General features: G+C 42.1%; 3 protein-coding genes across 3 annotated transcripts; all 3 read left to right on the top strand.

Annotated features, from left to right (window-relative positions):
* Window positions 1-1,998: 1,998 nt before the first annotated feature.
* Window positions 1,999-4,812, top strand: LOC126957302 (protocadherin alpha-7). The gene has a single exon (XM_050795024.1). It carries the CDS (start codon window positions 2,443-2,445, stop codon window positions 4,810-4,812), a length of 2,370 nt encoding a protein of 789 aa, XP_050650981.1. The 5' UTR covers window positions 1,999-2,442.
* Window positions 4,813-7,462: 2,650 nt separating this feature from the next.
* Window positions 7,463-11,798, top strand: LOC126957286 (protocadherin alpha-8). The gene has a single exon (XM_050795005.1). It carries the CDS (start codon window positions 9,354-9,356, stop codon window positions 11,796-11,798), a length of 2,445 nt encoding a protein of 814 aa, XP_050650962.1. The 5' UTR covers window positions 7,463-9,353.
* A 2,737-nt stretch (window positions 11,799-14,535) lies between these two features.
* LOC126957281 (protocadherin alpha-9) lies at window positions 14,536-20,406 on the top strand. The gene has a single exon (XM_050794999.1). It carries the CDS (start codon window positions 16,645-16,647, stop codon window positions 19,123-19,125), a length of 2,481 nt encoding a protein of 826 aa, XP_050650956.1. The 5' UTR covers window positions 14,536-16,644; the 3' UTR covers window positions 19,126-20,406.
* Window positions 20,407-20,685: the final 279 nt, after the last annotated feature.

Raw genomic sequence — 20,685 nt, 5'->3', positions numbered from 1 at the left:
TTTCCAAAGAGGAAAATAAAAACTTTATGTCATTGTATGTTAGGAAGCTCTCATTACGGATTCCATATTGTTTTCATTTTATGTAAAGATTGAGTTTTTGTTATTCATAGTGAGGCCATAATTACCAAATTAATCCGAGATGTCTCTAACATTTTAAATGCCATGTTCCACATCAAAAGTAATTTAAAATGTGTGTTTCAAAGTTGAAAATTGAATTAAGACTTGGACAGTGGAAAAGTTTTATGAATTCAAAAGACATTTAAACTGCTGAGTCCTCAGTGATTTCCTGAAGGTGGTTTTGACTTTTTGTGTTGTCCACCTTCCCAGGAAATATTAGACTATGTTAAGCCTGAATGGTGTATTTGCCCACATTTAAAAGTTGCTTAAGGGCCATTAGAGGACTGAGTTGAGGTTTGTGTTCCCTAATGTGAGCATTTTCCATTCTTGAAATGGCAGAAACCATTAGTAGTATTTTCTGTTTTCTAAAAGAAGTACATGATAATTTTTAAGCATATAATTAATATTGCACCAAAATTTAAAAAACTACCTCTACATACTTAAGAGTTATGGAATTGTCTCTGATTATACCGAAGATCACCATTTGTGTAGATAATGATATCTAACAATCTCAAAACAGCATACTTTCTTAGGAAGTAGAGAACTGCAGCGTTGCTAGTGAGTAAATGTTTTTTTAAGAGTTTCTAGGGGGGTCTTTAAGAGTATCACACTGTGCCTGCTGAGAATCATCGAATTAACAACACCCAGTCCCTGGCTTCAAATTTAATAGATAAATAAAGATAAATATCCTACATAAATACGATGATAGTAAAAGGAAGAATATTGTAAGAGGTGCTAGAAAGGTACTTCACAGTGTTATTGGAATAGAAAAAAAGTATTTGCCTTTTTCCCTTGTTGAAGGAGTCCTTGAAGAGTCATGATGTTTTACTGGTTATAAAATGGAAAGAGTTTTTCCTGGGAGAATATGGAGACTAATAGGTATTCTTGAGAAGAGAGTAACTTAAGTGAGTACACGGAAAATTCCAAATGTACCTAGAAATAAGGAATAGTCAACTTTGGGTAAAGCACATGGTTCCTATAAGAGAGACTGTGATATAAAGCAAGAAAAGTAATATGAGAAAAACCTTTTGGGTAACTTTGAGTACTAGACAAGTAATTTTGACACTCTTCAAAAGTCGTTTGAAAGCTGTCAAAAAGTGTGAAGCAATGGGAATCAAAAGTGTTTAAGGAAAATGACTGTAAGGATTAAATGAAGGAGAATGAAATAGGAATGGACAGGTTACACAATAAGAAGCCACTGCAATACTCCAGGGAAGCAGCAATTATGAAAACTTATTTAGGAAAACATCTGGATACAGACATAATTATTTTACATTGCCGTTGGGAACATGGGAGTGAAACATTCAAGAAAACTAACACAGTAAGGTAGATCCAAAAAGGATGAAATAACTCAAGACTTGATCAAGGGGCTGCTTTATGTGAGATGGCTGAGCACTGAAATTTATCTAATAAAATAAACTTATATTATAAAAGAAATAATACAAATAATATTTGAGATTGTATAAATAGGCAAATATCATAACACACAAGTGTTTGAAAGGATAGAATGAGGAAACAAATATAAAATCATGAACTCCTGAAACAGTATATTTAGATTCTGCTAAAGCAAAAAATTCAGAATACTTCCTCCTCAGAAAGTTCACATGATACAAATTCTTCCCCTTCAAAGATTCCCCAAACCTTCTCTTATTTTGTTTTCCCAAGAAGTGTCTAGATAGGTGCTAATGTTTCTTGCCTCCTAAAAAGAAAACACACACACACACACACACACACACACACCCCCTTTCTAAGTTTCTCTTTCATCAATCAGTAGATTCTTGAGATCCTGGGTCCCCCTAAAAGAGTACAGGATTTTTCTTAACAAGGGGTACTGAATCAAGAATATGAAGTTTCCTGGGATCCAGATCAAAGGAATTGTCACTTAGGTTTCTGTCTTTATTTAAAACTGTGTGAAAAAAAAGTTTTTCTAAGGCATGAGGAAGCTACAATTATGTTCACACTAAGTATTCAAAAGCCATCAGTTGCCTAAGAATGCTTCTAACAAGCATGAGAAATGCTATTTTAACCTTTAACAACAATGAAGAAAAAAATTCAGAGTTTGAAATAAAACTTTTCAACCGATTAATAGTTTGTAATTCTTACTTACCATTTGGGCCACATGATGTCGCTCTTTACCGCAAATTCTTTCATAATCAACAAAAGGAAGTCATTCCTGTTCGCACTGGAAAGACGCTCCACTCTCTTTCACTCTTCAGATGCACAACAATGGCCACACATCGAGATTGAAATGAAGTGATAAAAACATTCCTATAAATTCGGAGGCAGGTTTTGCTGACTAGAAAAATAAAACGCCAATAATCTGAAATGGTGTGCCGGAGTGGATACGACCCAGGGCGCCGACATCTACTGCTGTTTATTACAATTCTAGCTGCTTGGGAGGCGGGGAGAGGCCAGCTCCACTACTCGGTCCCCGAGGAGGCTAAACACGGCACCTTCGTGGGCCGCATCGCGCAGGACCTGGGGCTGGAGCTGGCGGAGCTGGTGCCGCGCCTGTTCCGGGCGGTGTGCAAATTCCGTGGGGACCTTCTGGAGGTAAATCTGCAGAATGGCATTTTGTTTGTGAATTCGCGGATCGACCGCGAGGAGCTGTGTGGGCGGAGGGCAGAGTGCAGCATCCACCTGGAGGTGATCGTGGACAGGCCGCTGCAGGTTTTCCATGTGGACGTGGAGGTGAAGGACATTAACGACAACCCTCCCGTGTTCCCAGCGACACAAAAGAACCTGTTCATCGCGGAATCCAGGCCGCTTGACTCTCGGTTTCCACTAGAGGGCGCGTCCGATGCAGATATCGGGGAGAACGCCTTGCTCACTTACAGACTGAGCCCTAATGAGTATTTCTCCCTGGATGTGCCAACCAGCAACCAGCAGGTAAAACCTCTTGGGCTTGTATTACGGAAACCTTTGGACAGAGAAGAAACTCCGGAGCTTCATTTATTGCTCACGGCCACCGATGGAGGCAAACCTGAACTGACTGGCACCGTTCAGTTACTCATCACAGTACTGGACGTCAATGACAATGCCCCAGTGTTCGACAGAACCCTCTATACGGTGAAATTACCAGAAAACGTTTCTATCGGAACGCTGGTGATTCACCCCAATGCCTCAGATTTAGACGAAGGCTTGAATGGGGATATTATTTACTCCTTCTCCAGTGATGTTTCTCCAGATATAAAATCCAAGTTCCACATGGACCCCGTAAGTGGGGCAATCACAGTGATAGGACATATGGATTTTGAAGAAAGTAGAGCACACAAGATCCCAGTAGAGGCTGTCGATAAAGGCTTCCTACCACTGGCTGGTCATTGTACAGTTCTTGTGGAAGTTGTGGATGTAAATGACAATGCTCCACAGTTGACTCTCACTTCCCTGTCTCTCCCTATTTCAGAGGATGCCCAGCCAGGTACAGTCATCACTTTGATTAGCGTGTTTGACCGAGATTTTGGAGTCAATGGACAGGTTACCTGCTCCCTGACGCCCCATGTCCCCTTCAAGTTGGTGTCCACCTTCAAGAATTACTATTCATTGGTGCTGGACAGCGTCCTGGACCGCGAGAGCGTGTCGGCCTATGAGCTGGTGGTGACCGCGCGGGACGGGGGCTCGCCTTCACTGTGGGCCACGGCCAGCGTGTCCGTGGAGGTGGCCGACGTGAACGACAACGCGCCGGTGTTCACGCAGTCCGAGTACACGGTGTTCGTGAAGGAGAACAACCCGCCGGGCTGCCACATCTTCACGGTGTCTGCGCGGGACGCGGACGCGCAGAAGAACGCGCTGGTGTCCTACTCGCTGGTGGAGCGGCGGGTGGGCGAGCGCGCGCTGTCGAGCTACGTGTCGGTGCACGCGGAGAGCGGCAAGGTGTACGCGCTGCAGCCGCTAGACCACGAGGAGCTGGAGCTGCTGCAGTTCCAGGTGAGCGCACGCGACGCGGGCGTGCCGTCTCTGAGCAGCAACGCGACGCTGCAGGTGTTCGTGCTGGACGAGAACGACAACGCGCCGGTGCTGCTGGCGCCTCGGGTGGGTGGCATTGGTGGCGCTGTGAGCGAGCTTGTGCCGCGGTCTGTGGGCGCGGGCCATGTTGTGGCGAAGGTACGTGCAGTTGACGCTGACTCAGGCTACAACGCGTGGCTTTCGTACGAATTTCAACCTGTCGCCGCCAGTGCGCGCATCCCGTTCCGCGTGGGGCTGTACACTGGCGAGATCAGCACTACCCGAGCCCTAGGTGAGACGGACGCACCGCGCCACCGCCTTCTGGTGCTGGTGAAGGACCATGGAGAGCCCTCGCTGACAGCCACAGCCACCGTGCTGGTGTCGCTGGTGGAAAGCGCCCAGGCGCCAAAGGCATCGTCGCGGGCGTCGGTGGGCATTGCAGGCCCAGAGGTGGCACTGATGGATGTCAACGTGTACCTGATCATCGCCATCTGCTCCGTGTCCAGTCTGTTGGTGCTTACCCTGCTGCTGTACACGGTGTTGCGGTGCTCAGCGCCGTCCTCCGAGGGTGCATGTGGTCTGGTAAAGCCCACTCTGGTGTGCTCCAGCTCGGTGGGGAGCTGGTCATTCTCCCAGCAGAGGCGGCAGAGGGTGTGCTCTGGGGAGGGCCCACCCAAGACAGACCTCATGGCCTTCAGTCCCAGCCTTCCTCGGGGTCCCTCCTCTTCAGACAATGTGAGTCGTAAATAATCTTGCTTTCAACACTTTAAAAATAATTAGTTCAATTTGTCTCCTTAAATAAATTTTCTTTCATAATTTCTTTTTTAGTTGATAACTTTGTACATAATTATTACTTTTTAGTGTTATGCTGTATTTGCACTAATTATTTGGAAGTACTTTTAATATACACTTTTGGGATACGTAATACTGTAGATCAAAATCTATGGTTTATGTTGGCTACTCTCTATTTTTGGAGAAGGACTTTGCTAACTGGATCAATGGATTCACCTTTCTTCTATAGTGTATTTACAAAATCAAGTATTTACATTTCCATATTTTGATAATACTTATAAATGCTATAATAAACAATTTTCAATATATATATTTTACCTAATATTTTATTCTATGTATTGTCCTCATTTTATAAAATATATGTGTCAAAATCATCTGTTCAATTTTGCCTTTTTATATTTAGAACCTGAATTTTAAACATTTCTTTTATATCGATTTATCTTCTTTTTATCATATTTGTGTAGTACGGACTTCTTTTTCACTTACTTTGTTGAAATGTATTTGCCATGTTCTTGATGAATCAATATGAACAATTTAAAAATAGTTTAAATAGCAGTTCAATAGTATTTTTTATTTTGTTCCTTGTTTGTATAAGAAATATATTCACATTGAAAATTTCAAAGAGGGAAATCTAGTACATAGTAAAAAATCTCGTTGTCTCCTCCAACTCCAAACCATTCACTTTACCTTTTCGAATTTCTGAAGCGGTTTTAGTTTTTTTTTGTATATTCCAAGATTATTATTGCCAAATTATATATATATGTGTGTGTATTTACAATCACCAAATTGTAAATCACCTATATATGTATTTTAGAATTTGCCCCTTCCTTCCTTCCTTCCCTCCCTCCCTTCCTTCCTTCTTTCTTTCCTTTTCTTTCTTTTCCTTTTCTTTTCTTTTTTCTTCTTTTGAGACAACGATCTCACTCCATCACCTAGGCTGCTGAAATGCAGTGGCAGGATTATAGCTCACTGCAGTCCTGGGCTCACAGGATCCTCCCGTCTCAGCCTCTGGAGTAGCTGGAAATACAGTCTGAATGTCATTGCACCCTGCTAATTTTGTTTTATTTTTGTAGAGACAGAGTGGCGTCTTGTTTCCCAGGCTGGTCTTGAACTCCTGGCTTCAAGTGATCCTCCTACCTTGGCCTCCCAAGGTGTTGGGATTACAGACATGAGCAACCACACCCAGCCTGCCTTTCATCTTCCTTTTTTTAAAAAAAGAAGTGATTACAGTAGAAACCCACCCTTCTGCACTTTTTGTTTGTTTTTCCACTTTAAATTATGTATTTTTTTTTTTTTTTTTTTTTGGACAGAGTTTTACTCTGTCGCCCTCGCTGGAGTGCAGTGGTGCGATCTTGGCTCACTGCAAAATCCGCCTCTCTGGTTCAAGCGATTCTCATGCTTCAGTCACCCAAGTAGCTGAGATTAAAGACGCTGGCAACCATGCTGGGCTCTCTCTCTCTCTCTCTCTCTATATATATATATTTTAGTAGAAACAGAGTTTCACCATGTTACCCTGGCTGGTCTTGAAATCTTGGGCTCAAGTGATCTGCCTGCCTCAGCCTCCCAAAGTGCTGGGATTACAGGCATGACCCACCGCATCCAGCCTAAATTATATATTGGGTTTTGTGGCATATTATTTCATTAGCGCTTATTCCTTCTTTTTGATTATTTGCTTTCTTATTTTAAAAAGTATTTGCATCTTATTTTGTTTTATGGATATATCATGATTTATTAATCCAGTACTGTATTAGGGACATTAATGAAACAATAACCTAATTGTCCAGACTTTTAAAAAATTTTTACAAATAATTTGGTTAGTTAAAAAAAGATAGTTAACTGGGTGTGGTGGCATACACCTCTAATCCCAGCATTTCAGGAGGCCGAGTCAGGAGGATTCCTTCAGTCTAGGAGTTTGAGAGCAGCTTGTGCATCTTTTGTAGAGACTTTGTAAAATTAGCTGTGCATGGTGATGTGTGTCTGTAGTGTCAGCTACTCAAGAGGCTGAGGTGGGAGGATCACTTGAGTGTAGGAGCTCCAAGCTGCAGTTATGCCACTGAACTCCAGCCTAGGTGACAGAGCAATACCTTGCCTCAAAAATAAAATAAAATGAAATAATAAAATAAAATAAAATAAAACCCAGAACTGATGATCAATTTTCACTGTTCCTAATATTCTAATATACTTTAGGAAATCATTTTAGGATATGTTACTGTTTTCTTTTCAACGTGAATAAGGGTAGAGTATACAAAGTCAAAAATCTGTTTGGTAATCAATATAATTATTTACCATTGAGCAGTAATATGTCATTCACCACAAGCAGACCAAGTTTGCTGCTCTTGTTGAAAGAATATTGTTTTGTGGAAAAATCTATAAATATCTTTGACCTTCAAAGATGGTAATTGTAATTCTGTTTTCATTGCTTTGTTTTTATGGTTACATGCATGTATATTAAAAATCTTCCTAGTGTATTATTAAGAAAGTTTTAAATACCCTAAATAGGAATTCCCTAAATTGGGAAATACTTGAAGTTGATTTATCCTCCTCAGCCACCCAAACTGTATTCATCAATTATTATTATTATTATTATTATTTTTGAGACAGGGTCTCAATCTGTAGCCCAGGATGCAGTGCACTGGCACAATCTGGGCTCACTGCAACCTCTGCCTCCTGGGCTCAAGTGATCTTCCTACCTCAGCCTCCGAAGTTGCTGGGACTACAGGCGCACACCACCATACTCAGCTAATTTTTGTATTTTTTGTAGACATGGGGTCTTACCATGTTGCCCAGGCTGGTCTCAAACTCCTGAAATATCCAGAAATACTATTTTCTTTACAAATTGTTTGCTACTATTTAGAGTCAACTACAGAAATATTTTTTTGTGTAAATAATGTGATGAGAAATTTAAATCATTTCACAGAAAATGCCCTTATTCACCTTTCCTATTTTACCTACGTTTTTGGTAAGAATTTTGAAGAAATTCAGAGGAGCTCTTAATCATCTACAATGAAGGCATTCATGGAGAATTTACTTTTGAGGTGGACTTTGAAAGATGAATAGAATTTTGACACATAAAGATGAAGTAATAGAAGAAAAACCTTGAACAAAGAGTGTACCAAGAAAGAGACAACATATTTTCTGTAAAATATGACTCATATTGGAAAGTGGTTAGCCTTAGCACCGAGAAGATTGGCTCATGGTTATGTAGCCTATCTCCCAGATGGAAGTCTAATGTCTTGACAATTGGTCAATAAAAAGATAAACTTGCTGAAGATTTTAGTGCAATCGAGTGAAAGCTGTACTAATAAAGACAGAAATTATCTCACATGAAAGGAGAGATGGGATGTATACAAACTTTAAATATGGTAGGCAAGGGAAAAGAAATCATAAAAATACATATGAGTAAGTGTGGAGAATTGCCATGCTATAAAAATTGTGATTTTTTAATGATTTGGGTTTTGGGTGATTATTGATTAGATATTCTTCTAACTTTGGTTGACTCATTTTCTAGGCAATGTTAGGGTATACAGGTTAAAATGTCAGGTAGAAAATGAAAACAGGGGGTTGCAGATATGGAGTTAAGAATACTTCAAATAATAGGCTAGTTTAAAGCCCTGGAAATAGAAATGTTAAATAAAAAGATTGGGGAAAAAAGGTTAAAGGCATAATTCTGGAAAATACTCACTTTTTGGAGCAGAAGAAAGATGAAGAACTAACAAACAAGCCAATGGTGGAAATACTACTAGAGTTTGACATGTCAGAGAAATCATAGAGGAAAATGTTTTAAGTGAGAGGCTGAATTTAACAAGCTATAGAGATATCGGGAAATAGTGTAAAGAATATGCACATACATTTTATTACTTTAGTAAGTAAAACTATTCAGGCAATTTGACATTTATTGAATAAAGAAAAGCAGAAATTTAACAATAAGAACACAAGAAGATAAAATGTAGAAAAGTTAGAATTATATGCTCACCTCAGAGTAATATATGCCAGTGTTTCTGGTGACCAAATAAATATTAATGCATTTCTTCCACACTAAACTGTGGAGGACAGTTTACGTTTCTGATATCCATGACATAAAGGTCATACTTTATTATTAATTGATACGATATTTAAAATATTGGGAAGAAATTCCTTTCCTTATGAAGAAGAAATCCCTAGATGAAACTAATGTAAGGAGCCAGACGGTATGAATACCTCTGCAATTGATGAAGTTAAGGATTTACTATTAAAGTATGATAAAGAAATAGAAGGTGCATGAAAGAACCCAGATATTGCGAAAGTAATTCATGTAATCATTACCTTTTGAAGCCACATGATGTCGCTGTCTACTAAGAAGTTCTGGTTAGCCAAGGTTCAAAGTCGTTCCTCTGACAGCATCTGTCTCTAAAGGCTGAACAATGGGAGATGCAGCGGAATTGAATTAAAAGACGCCGGAAAGTACAGTCGTTGATCTTCATATTAAGATAAGATTTTCTGATAGGAAACGACTATTTAACATGGTTTGTCACTGGCGAGGAAACCTGGGATCCCGGCGACTACTACTCTCGCTTCTGCTCCTCGCAGCCTGGAAGGTGGGGAGCGGCCAGCTCCACTACTTTGTCTCCGAGGAGGCCAAACACGGCACCTTCGTGGGCCGCATCGCGCAGGACCTGGGGCTGGAGCTGGCGGAGCTGGTGCCGCGCCTGTTCCGGGTGGCGTCCAAAACACACGGGGACCTTCTGGAGGTAAATCTGCAGAATGGCATTTTGTTTGTGAATTCTCGGATAGACCGCGAGGAGCTGTGCGGGAGGAGCGCGGAGTGCAGCATCCACCTGGAGGTGATAGTGGACAGGCCACTGCAGGTTTTCCATGTGGACGTGGAAGTGAAGGACATTAACGACAACCCGCCAGTGTTCCCTGTAAAAGAGCAAAAGCTATTTGTTTCAGAATCCAGAATGCCAGACTCTCGGTTTCCTCTAGAGAGCGCGTCTGATGCAGATGTTGGAGCTAACTCCGTGTTAACTTACAGGCTTAGCTCTCATGATTACTTCATGCTAGATGTGAATTCAAAGAACAATGAGAATAAACTGGTTGAGCTCGTATTAAGAAAATCCTTGGACAGAGAGGACGCTCCTGCACACAACTTATTCCTGACAGCCACAGATGGCGGCAAACCTGAGCTTACAGGCAGTGTTCACCTGCTGGTCACAGTGCTGGATGTGAATGATAATGCTCCCACTTTCGAGCAGCCTGAATACGAAGTAAGAATATTCGAAAACGCAGACAACGGAACAACAGTTATCAGACTGAATGCTTCTGATCGGGATGAAGGAGCGAATGGGGCCATTTCATACTCTTTTAATAGCCTTGTTGCAACTATGGTTATTGACCACTTTAGCATAGATCGAAATACAGGAGAAATAGTGATTCGGGGTAATTTGGATTTTGAACAAGTAAATTTATATAAAATCCGCATTGACGCAACGGACAAAGGCCATCCTCCCATGGTGGGTCATTGCACCGTTTTAGTGAGAATTTTGGATAAAAATGATAACGTCCCTGAGATAACATTGACTTCCTTATCCTTGCCTGTACGTGAAGACGCTCAATTCGGTACTGTCATCGCCCTAATTAGCGTGAACGACCTTGACTCAGGTGTCAACGGGCAGGTGACCTGCTCCTTGACGCCCCATGTCCCCTTCAAGCTGGTGTCCACCTTCAAGAATTACTACTCGTTGGTGCTGGACAGCGCCCTGGACCGCGAGAACGTGTCAGCCTATGAGCTGGTGGTGACCGCACGGGACGGGGGCTCGCCTTCGCTGTGGGCCACGACCAGCGTGTCTGTGGAGGTGGCCGACGTGAACGACAACGCGCCGGCGTTCACGCAGTCCGAGTACACGGTGTTCGTGAAGGAGAACAACCCACCGGGCTGCCACATCTTCACAGTGTCGGCGGGGGACGTGGATGCGCAGGAGAACGCGCTGGTGTCCTACTCGCTGGTGGAGCGGCGGGTGGGCGAGCGCGCGCTGTCGAGCTACGTGTCAGTGCACGCGCAGAGCGGCAAGGTGTACGCTCTGCAGCCACTGGACCACGAGGAGCTGGAGCTGCTGCAGTTCCAGGTGAGCGCGCGAGACGCAGGCGTGCCGCCTCTGGGCAGTAACGTGACGCTGCAGGTATTCGTGCTGGACGAGAATGACAACGCGCCGGTGCTGCTGGCGCCTCGGGTGGGTGGCACTGGTGGTGCAGTGAGCGAGCTGGTGCCGCGGTTGGTGGGTGCGGGCCACGTGGTAGCAAAGGTGCGCGCGGTGGACCCCGACTCGGGCTACAATGCGTGGCTTTCGTATGAGCTGCAGCCAGCGGCAAGCAGCGCTCGGTTCCCGTTCCGTGTGGGGCTGTACACGGGAGAGATTAGCACGACTCGTGCCCTGGAAGAAGCGGACTCTCCGCGCCACCGCCTGCTGGTGATAGTGAAGGATCATGGTGAGCCGGCGCTGATGGCCACGGCCACCGTGCTGGTGTCGCTGGTGGAGAGCGGCCAGGCTCCAAAGGCGTCTTCGAGGCCGTCGACTGGCGCTCTGGGTCCCGAAGCGGCGCTGGTGGATGTCAACCTGTACCTGATCATCGCCATCTGCGCGGTATCTAGCCTTCTGGTGCTCACGCTGCTACTGTATACTGCGCTGCGGTGCTCAGCTCCGCCCACTGAGGGTGGGTGCCCGGCGGGCAAGCCCACTCTGGTGTGCTCCAGTGCGGTGGGGAGCTGGTCATACTCGCAGCAACAACGGCAGAGGGTGTGCTCTGGTGAGGGGCCACTGAAGACGGACCTCATGGCCTTCAGCCCCAGCCTTCCTCCTGATCTGGGATCAGTTGATGTAGGCGAACAGCAAGGTTTAAATGTTGATCATGGCCTCAAAGTAAGTCCATTTAAATTTAGAACTCATAAATTCTATTTGTGGAAATTGTAATTACTTTAAAAGTGTTTCATATGTATTTTTCACCGTATTATATAGTGAAAATTTAAACATTGTTTTAGTTTTTAGAAACCTTTTATAATTAATTGAATTTTCTCAGTGGCATAATACAGTATTAATCATTCTCCACAAGTTGGGTCTATCTGGAAACTCAAGTTATGGTTGGATGATATCCTTTTTTTACTGACCATTTATTTTGGCCTGCCTTACAGCCGTCTTCTCTGAACAATGCTCTAACAACGTCCAGGGTATTTTGATCTTTGGTGAATGTATTCCCCCAAAACATTTATTCTTTTGTCCTTAGGCACTGAACTCTTAATCTTACTCCATATGCTGTACTTTGAAATGCATGTTTTAAATATGTTGTCGTTATGTTTACTCTTATTCACTTTAACATCTCAGTTTATTCATCTTATTATCTGACTTTCTGGTGTCTAGTAGTCACAAATATCTTTAGTGTTTCACTATTGCCGTTTTAAGCAATGTAGTGATAAAATACAGAATAATAGTGTTTTTCAAAATTTGATAGTTTTCATATACTTCCTAATTTTTTTTAAACTAGTAAAAAAGTAAAATCAAGAGGGAAGAGATTTGTAATGCTTCTTTTAAGTCATTATTTAGACCATTTTACTATTTGGAGACGTGTTTTTTATTCTACATGATTTTTACAGTTGGGGTGTCGACAACTTAACATTTTTTGAGCCTCTATGTTTAGAAAATGATTACTTTACTCTTGCAAGTATCTTCTAAACTCTTATCATTCAATCCTTTGTTCATGAGTTGGAATCTTCTCAATAATATTCCACATTAAAGTGATATTTAATATGACTTAGAAAAATGTTTTCATCAGAAAAACTATACATGGTAATTTCATTCTTGCAAACCAAACATAATTTATAAATCTTTATTATACAGAATATTTGGGATTATCATGGCCCATTAGTTTGTGTAAAAATATTTAGCTTTATGGGATAAATCTTTGAAAAATCCAAGATACTTTATTTTGATGTCTTTCAATGTTTTCTTTCTTTTCTTTCCTCTTGTCTTTTTACCTTTGCTTCTTGTGACTGTTCCACCTGCCTTGATATTAAATACCCATTAGACTTTGAGCATGTTGCTTTGGAGGAAATGGTGGAACTTGATGGAAGGGAATGAAGGATTTCTGGGACTCTGAATTCTTACAGTTTGTTATTAGCATTATTTTAAATCTTTTAATCCCTTAAGAACCAATAATGTAATCATTTATGGGCATGTTTTATCCCCTTTGTCCACCTGAAGGTAACCTCAAAGCAGAATTATTTTGTAGTTGATTTTAATGTTCTTTTAATGCCTGTCCATGTTTAACATTTTATTTATTAGAACACATTACATAAAAGCAAATTGTTTTCATTTTAGTCCTTTAAGGACTTTAAAAAATATGCTTATCTTTATTATCCTGTTTGAATAGTATGTGGAGTTTTTCCTTTGTGTAAGTAATATTTCCCATCCTGTCTATGTCTACCTGGTTCTCAGGTATTACTTTAATTACTGAATTCTCCTAAACATTTAATTGACTTTTACAAAATATCATAAATAAAAGGATTCTTTCCGCCACCTAGCATTGTATTTGGCAACTTATCATTTAAGTCATTTTAGTTCTGTGTTTCTTCAAATATCTCTCTAATTGATATTTGAATTTGGGGTTGTGCTTTCACAATGAGAAAGTCTAAACCTGTTTCTTGTACATTAATACTTTTCACTATTCTAATTATGGTGATGCTTTTAGCTATTAAGTATTTCTGGGATTGAAATGTGCCAGAAGTTAGTTATTAAGTATTGTGGATTCTGAAGCTCTCTAAATCAAGTCCTCCCTTTACCAATTTTTGTATATGTAGTCTTTGGTAAAGGATTTGTTATTCAGTTCCTTGGCTTTATATGTATGCATGATAAATGTGAATTCTACTGCATATACTTTTTGTATCAAGTAAGTTAATAGTTATAAATTATCAAGAATAAAGTCTGGCAAGTGATAGGTACATAATAAAATTTAGTTATCATTCTTAAAAGAAAAGAAGTTAGTGATTGCAAGAAGGAAACCTAAAATGTCAGAAAGTCATTATGACCGTCCATACTAATCTTATTTTTATGTAAAATTATCTTTTATAAAGTCATTTTTAGATTAACCTAGGATGTTTCAATACTTTGAGTGTTGTGTGGTGGAATGAAAAAAATCTAAAGGTTATTATGGGTTTAGGAAAGTCAAGTTAATACCACCTATGTGGAAAAAAATTTTCTGGAATGGTTAAAGTCCTTCCAAGGAATGTGTAGACTATCTTACATTGGTAGCTGTATGTTTCCCATATTTAAAAGTTGCCTGAGACCTTGCAGAGGGCTGAGTAGGTGTTTGAGATCTTTGTATGTTTCTTTCCATTAATAGTATTTTTCTTAAAAAGAAGTATACGATAATATGTTGATGATGATTTGAAGTCAATTTATGTTGTAGTTCTATGAATTAAGTAGACCATTTATGTAGAGTGTTGTAGAATAGCCTTTTAAAATTCTTTCTTTCTTTCTTTCTTTCTTTCTTTCTTTCTTTCTTTCTTTCTTTCTTTCTTTCTTTTTCTTTCTTTCTTCCTTCCTTCCTTCCTTCCTTCCTTCCTTCCTTCCTTCCTTCCTTCCTTCTTTCTTCCTTCCTTCCTTCCTCCCTCCCTCCCTCCCTCCCTCCCTCCCTCCCTTCCTTCTTTTCTTTTTTTGAGACGGAGTCTCGCTCTATCGCCCAGGCTGGAGTGCAGCGGCGCGATCTCGGCTCATTGCAACCTCTGCCTCCTGGGTTCAAGTGATTCTCCTTTCCCAGCCTCCGGAGTAGCTGGGATTACAGGCGCAGGCCACCATGCCAGGCTAATTTTTTGTATTTTTAGTAGAGATGGGGTTTCACCGTGTTAGCCAGGATGGTCGCCATCTCCTGACCTAGTGATCCACCAACCTCGGCCTCCCAAAATGCCGGAATTACAGGCAGGAGCCACTGCGTCCAGCCTAAAATGCTTTCTTAGCAAGTAGAGAAAATTGTAATAACCAGTCTTCATTAAACATTAAATAGGACCCTTATAGATTTCTAACAGCATATCTCCATGTCCGGAATTATTATTGAGACCCAGCTTCTGGCTTTAAAATTTGAGGTCAAATAAAGAATAAGAGTCACAACAATGCAAGGCAAGATAATGTAACAGGTACAAAAGAGGTAAATCAGAGTGAGGTTGAAGTTGAAAGACAATCATTTCCTATTTGAATTTTTGAGGAAATACTCGAAGGAGCATGATGTGTTTCAGTGGTTTTTAAATAAGTAAGTTTCCCCCTGGGAGAATATCGAGAATAATAGACATTTCTTGGAAGGAGAAAACATAAGGAAAATGGAAGACACAGAAAAGCATCAATATGACACATAGAAAGGTCCCCTTTTTAAAACACACAGTCTGCAGAGAATGAAGGCAGGAAAACCAATGTAAGAAGATCTCTTGATTTTTGAGCAATAAACTAAATGGCGGCGAGTGATTAAGGAATTTGGCCATTCTTTAGAAGTATTTGGGAACTATTAAACTACTTGGAGCAAAATAAATCACGACTTTTAAAAGAAGGTTGAACGGGAAGACAAACTCAGAAGCTACTGCAATAATCAAGGCCAGAAGCAATTGTTAAAAGCACCTCTTAGGCTGTTATCAGTAGAAATATGAAATAAAAGATAAACATGCAAAAACATTAATGGCACAATAAACTGTCACGATTTTGCCTTTAGGCTTGAGATACACTAAAATCTAGATTTAATTAATCGACTTGCACGTTGGAATAAGATAGTAAAACTCACAAGAGAACTTTGTAGAACTTAGGCAGGTAAATAATCTCAAGCATAACTTTAAAAACAGAAATTGCCCTGAGTACCAAGGATGAGTAATAATGAAATCAAAACATATTGTAATAACATATAATACAAACTATATTGGAGATTACAAAGAAGAGATTATTCATAAATGATAACACTTGGAAAGAATCAAACAAACACATTTCTGGAAACAGATTGTATAAATGCTACAAAAGAGAAAAATATATTTTCTCCCCACGCAACGTGAGACCTTAAAGTCAATTCTCGCTTTTCTTGCAATATTTTCTACCTTTTCAATTCATAGAATTACTCAAGAAAACTACCTCAGTTGGTTGCTCCTTTTTCTTGATTCCTTTCCCCAGAAATGACCAAGTTTCTTTTTCATCAGTAGATTTCTGGACTCCTATATTCACTAGAGATTGCAACTCCTGGATTTCTCTTACACCAGAATCCCATTTCGAGCCATATGGGAGATTCTGAATTCCAGAACAAAGGAATTTTGTAATTTAAAATTCATGATTGCTCAATGGAATCATTTTAATTTTTACTTCATTTCTGTCGTTATTTAAAACTTAAGTGGAGAGTTTTCTCAGGGGTGAGAAAACCACAATCAAGGTCATACAAAACTTTCAGAGGCGGTCAGTCTGCTAAGAAGGCTCCAGCAAGAGAAACGGGATCTTCTGTTTCAACAATGATTACTTAAGAAAAAATTAAGAAAATGAAATAAGTTTTGCAGAATAGTTGTGAAAATTTTATTCATAAAATATGTACTTACACTTTGGGCCACGTGATGTCACTCTTTGCCGCGATGTTCTCTCTGAATCCAGACAAATACAGCCCTTTTCCCACGGGAAAGAGGCTCAATTCTTTTTCACTCTGTCTATGCTGAACAATGGCGAACACAGCAGAAGGGGACTGACGAAATCAGATGATTTCTCCTAATTTGAAGGCAGTTTTCACTAATTAGAAGAAGACTTAGTATTTGAAATGTTGTACTCAAGTCGAGGAGATCCAGAGGGTCAGCCTCTACTGCTCTCGCTTCTGATCCTGGCGATGTGGGTGGTAGGGAGCGGCCAGCTCCACTACTCCGTCCCGGAGGAAGCCAAACACGGCACCTTCGTCGGCCGCATTGCGCAGGACCTGGGGCTGGAGCTGGGGGAGCTGGTGCCGCGCCTGTTCCAGTTGGATTCCAAAGGCCGCGGGGACCTTCTGGAGGTAAATCTGCAGAATGGCATTTTGTTTGTGAATTCGCGGATCGACCGCGAGGAGCTGTGTGGGCGGAGTGCGGAGTGCAGCATCCACCTGGAGGTGATCGTGGACAGGCCGCTGCAGGTTTTCCATGTGGACGTGGAGGTGAAGGACATTAATGACAACCCTCCCGTGTTCCCAGCGACACAAAAGAACCTGTTCATCGCGGAATCCAGGCCGCTTGACTCTCGGTTTCCACTAGAGGGCGCGTCCGATGCAGATATCGGGGAGAACGCCTTGCTCACTTACAGACTGAGCCCCAATGAGTATTTCTCCCTGGATGTGCCAACCAGCAACCAGCAGGTAAAACCTCTTGGGCTTGTATTACGGAAACTTTTAGACAGAGAAAAAACTCCGGAGCTTCATTTATTGCTCACGGCCACCGATGGAGGCAAACCTGAACTGACTGGCACCGTTCAGTTACTCATCACAGTACTGGACGTCAATGACAATGCCCCAGTGTTCGACAGAACCCTCTATACGGTGAAATTACCAGAAAACGCTTCTATCGGAACGCTGGTGATTCACCCCAATGCCTCAGATTTAGACGAAGGCTTGAATGGGGATATTATTTACTCCTTCTCCAGTGACGTTTCTCCAGATATAAAATCCAAGTTCCACGTGGACCCCGTAAGTGGGGCAATCACGGTGATAGGACACATGGATTTTGAAGAAAGTAGAGCACACAAGATCCCAATAGAGGCTGTCGATAAAGGCTTCCCACCACTGGCTGGTCATTGTACAGTTCTTGTGGAAGTTGTGGATGTAAATGACAATGCTCCACGGTTGATTATCAAAACGCTCTCGCTTCCTGTAAAAGAGGACGCACGACTGGGGACAGTTATTGCCCTGATTAGTGTGACTGACCTAGACGCAGATGCCAACGGGCAAGTGACCTGCTCCCTGACGCCCCACGTCCCTTTCAAGCTGGTGTCCACCTACAAGAATTACTACTCGTTGGTGCTGGACAGCGCCCTGGACCGCGAGAACGTGTCAGCCTATGAGCTGGTGGTGACCGCGCGGGATGGGGGCTCGCCTTCTCTGTGGGCCACGGCCAGCGTGTCTGTGGAGGTGGCCGACGTGAACGACAACGCGCCAGCGTTCGCGCAGTCCGAGTACACGGTGTTCGTGAAGGAGAACAACCCACCGGGCTGCCACATCTTCACAGTGTCGGCGGGGGACGCGGATGCGCAGGAGAACGCGCTGGTGTCCTACTCGCTGGTGGAGCGGCGGGTGGGCGAGCGCGCGCTGTCGAGCTACGTGTCGGTGCACGCGGAGAGCGGCAAGGTGTACGCGCTGCAGCCGCTGGACCACGAGGAGCTGGAGCTGCTGCAGTTCCAGGTGAGCGCGCGCGACGCGGGCGTGCCGCCTCTGGGCAGCAACGTGACGTTGCAGGTATTCGTGCTGGACGAGAATGACAATGCGCCGGTGCTGCTGGCATCTCGGACGAGGGGCACTGACGGCGCAGTCAGCGAGCTGGTGCTGCGTTCGGTGGGCGCCGGCGTGGTGGTGGGGAAGGTGCGCGCAGTGGACGCCGACTCAGGCTACAACGCGTGGCTTTCATACGAGGTGCAGCCAGAAACGGTCAGCGCGCGCATCCCGTTCCGCGTGGGGCTGTACACTGGTGAGATCAGCACGACACGAGCCCTAGATGAGACGGACGCACCGCGCCACCGCCTACTGGTGCTGGTGAAAGACCACGGGGAGCCAGCGCTGACAGCCACGGCCACTGTGCTGGTGTCGCTGGTGGACAGCGGCCAGGCGCCAAAGGCATCTTCGCGGGCGTCAGTGGGCGCCACGGGCGCCGAGGTAACGCTGGTGGATGTCAACGTGTACCTGATCATCGCCATCTGCGCCGTGTCCAGCCTGTTGGTCCTCACGCTGCTGCTGTACACTGCGCTGCGGTGCTCTGCGCTGCCCACCGAGGGAGAGTGCGCGCTGGGCAAGCCTACGCTGGTGTGTTCCAGCGAGGTGGGGAGTTGGTCATACTCGCAGCAGAGGAGGCAGAGGGTGTGCTCTGGGGAGGGTCCACCGAAGACTGACCTCATGGCTTTCAGCCCGGGCCTTTCTCCTTGTGCTGGATCTACAGAGCGAACGGGAGAACCCTCTGCTTCTTCAGATTTATCTGGGAAGGTGGGTTGTTCTAGTATTTTATTTATTTATATAATTATTTATTTTTTCTTGAAAGATGTTTTCAATTACTCCCAGGGGCCATTCTAATAGTTTTATTCATTTTTCTAGAAATCCAGCAGATTTTTTTCTTATAGAGTAAACCCCTTAATATTGGAGCCGACTTTATCTTGACTTCTAGTGAGAATTATAAATCGTATATTAAATAGGTATTTATTGGGTGCTGAATCAATTTTATTTAAATTTGTGATTAAAGTGACATTGAATTTCTGATGCTATGCTGCCATAACACTTGAAAACCAATTTAGTTGTTCGTCATTCATTAAACATTAACATCACTATCATTTATTTATTTCTAAATGATGCATAGTATTTTAGTCTACTTGTATTGTTTATAAGAAACCCAAGCAAAAATATATAGCAATTGTTACCTTGTTAAGTTTGTAGTTCTCTACATTTCTCTGGATGGAGACGTTGTTAACATCTGATTGTTCAGCATCCCTCAGTATCTATCATTTTGATAAGAAACTTCCCCTAAACTTTAGAGAACAGTTGCTTCACTTTAGGAATCAAATTATGTCAATAAATGTTATAAACACAGCCTTCATTTCAACTTGCATAAAACATGTTTTTAAATGCCTGACAATGTAGATAATTCGGGAAATGTTGACTGAAATTTTGTCTACATTTAGAAAATTTTTTGAAATTCTGTTTACAGAAATTGGAGAAAATACTTTTTTAACAAATGTTTTCTTTCTTCAAGAAGACATTCTCCTTTTAATTGAAATTTTCTCCAGTTAGTGGTAAAATGATCAGCCATGTAAAGATTCCAAACTTTGAGTTCTTTTGAAATTTATAGTCTGTAACTTAAAACATTACCCTTACCAGTTTAGATGAGAATTAACTTTTTCTGTCAGTAATCTATAAGACAGAAATCCGGTTTTTAAAAAACTCTTTCTCTCCTCTCAGCTCATACATAACACAAGGCAGAAATCTGGATATGAGATTTGCCTCTTTAATGTCACTACCTGTTATATTTCCTGAATTGTAGTATGTGACTTTCAAAATGGTGGTTTTCCACACTCTATCTTTAGTGCAAGCTATTTGTTTGTTTTCTAATTTACGGTTTTAAAAATTTCGCCTGTTGAGTTTTTGTTATGTAGTTTATATTTTTCTTTCTCTTTCAGCTATTTTATTTAATATTGTGTCAGATATTTTACAAGGTATTACTTAATTAAAAACTTAGTGGAGAAAGATCAGAATGGCCTTGAGAATAGAGCCACAATAATAACTATGAAAATGCAAGTAACATTTATTTAAATAAAAATATTTTAAATTTAAAATTTTCTCTTAAAACACACATTTGGAATATGCTACAATATTACATGTTTTTTGTCTTTCTTTTTTTTTCCTGAGATGGAGTCTTTTTCTACCACCCAGGCTGGTGGGCAGTGGCATGATCTTGGCTCACTGCAACCTCTGCCTCCTGGGTTCAAGCCATTCTCCTGCCTCAGCCTCCTGAATAGCTGGGATTACAGGCATGTGCCACCACGCCCGGCTAATTTTTGTATTTTTAGTAGAGATGGGGTTTCATCATGTTGGCCAGGCTGGTCTTGAACTCCTGACCTTGTGATCTTCCAACCTCGGCCT

This window comes from Macaca thibetana, chromosome 6 (genome assembly GCF_024542745.1).
Source record: "Macaca thibetana thibetana isolate TM-01 chromosome 6, ASM2454274v1, whole genome shotgun sequence".
In the NCBI taxonomy this organism is placed as follows: domain Eukaryota; kingdom Metazoa; phylum Chordata; class Mammalia; order Primates; family Cercopithecidae; genus Macaca; species Macaca thibetana.
The sequence above is the reverse complement of the archived record's forward strand: the minus strand, read 5'-3'. Positions and strand labels throughout refer to the sequence as shown.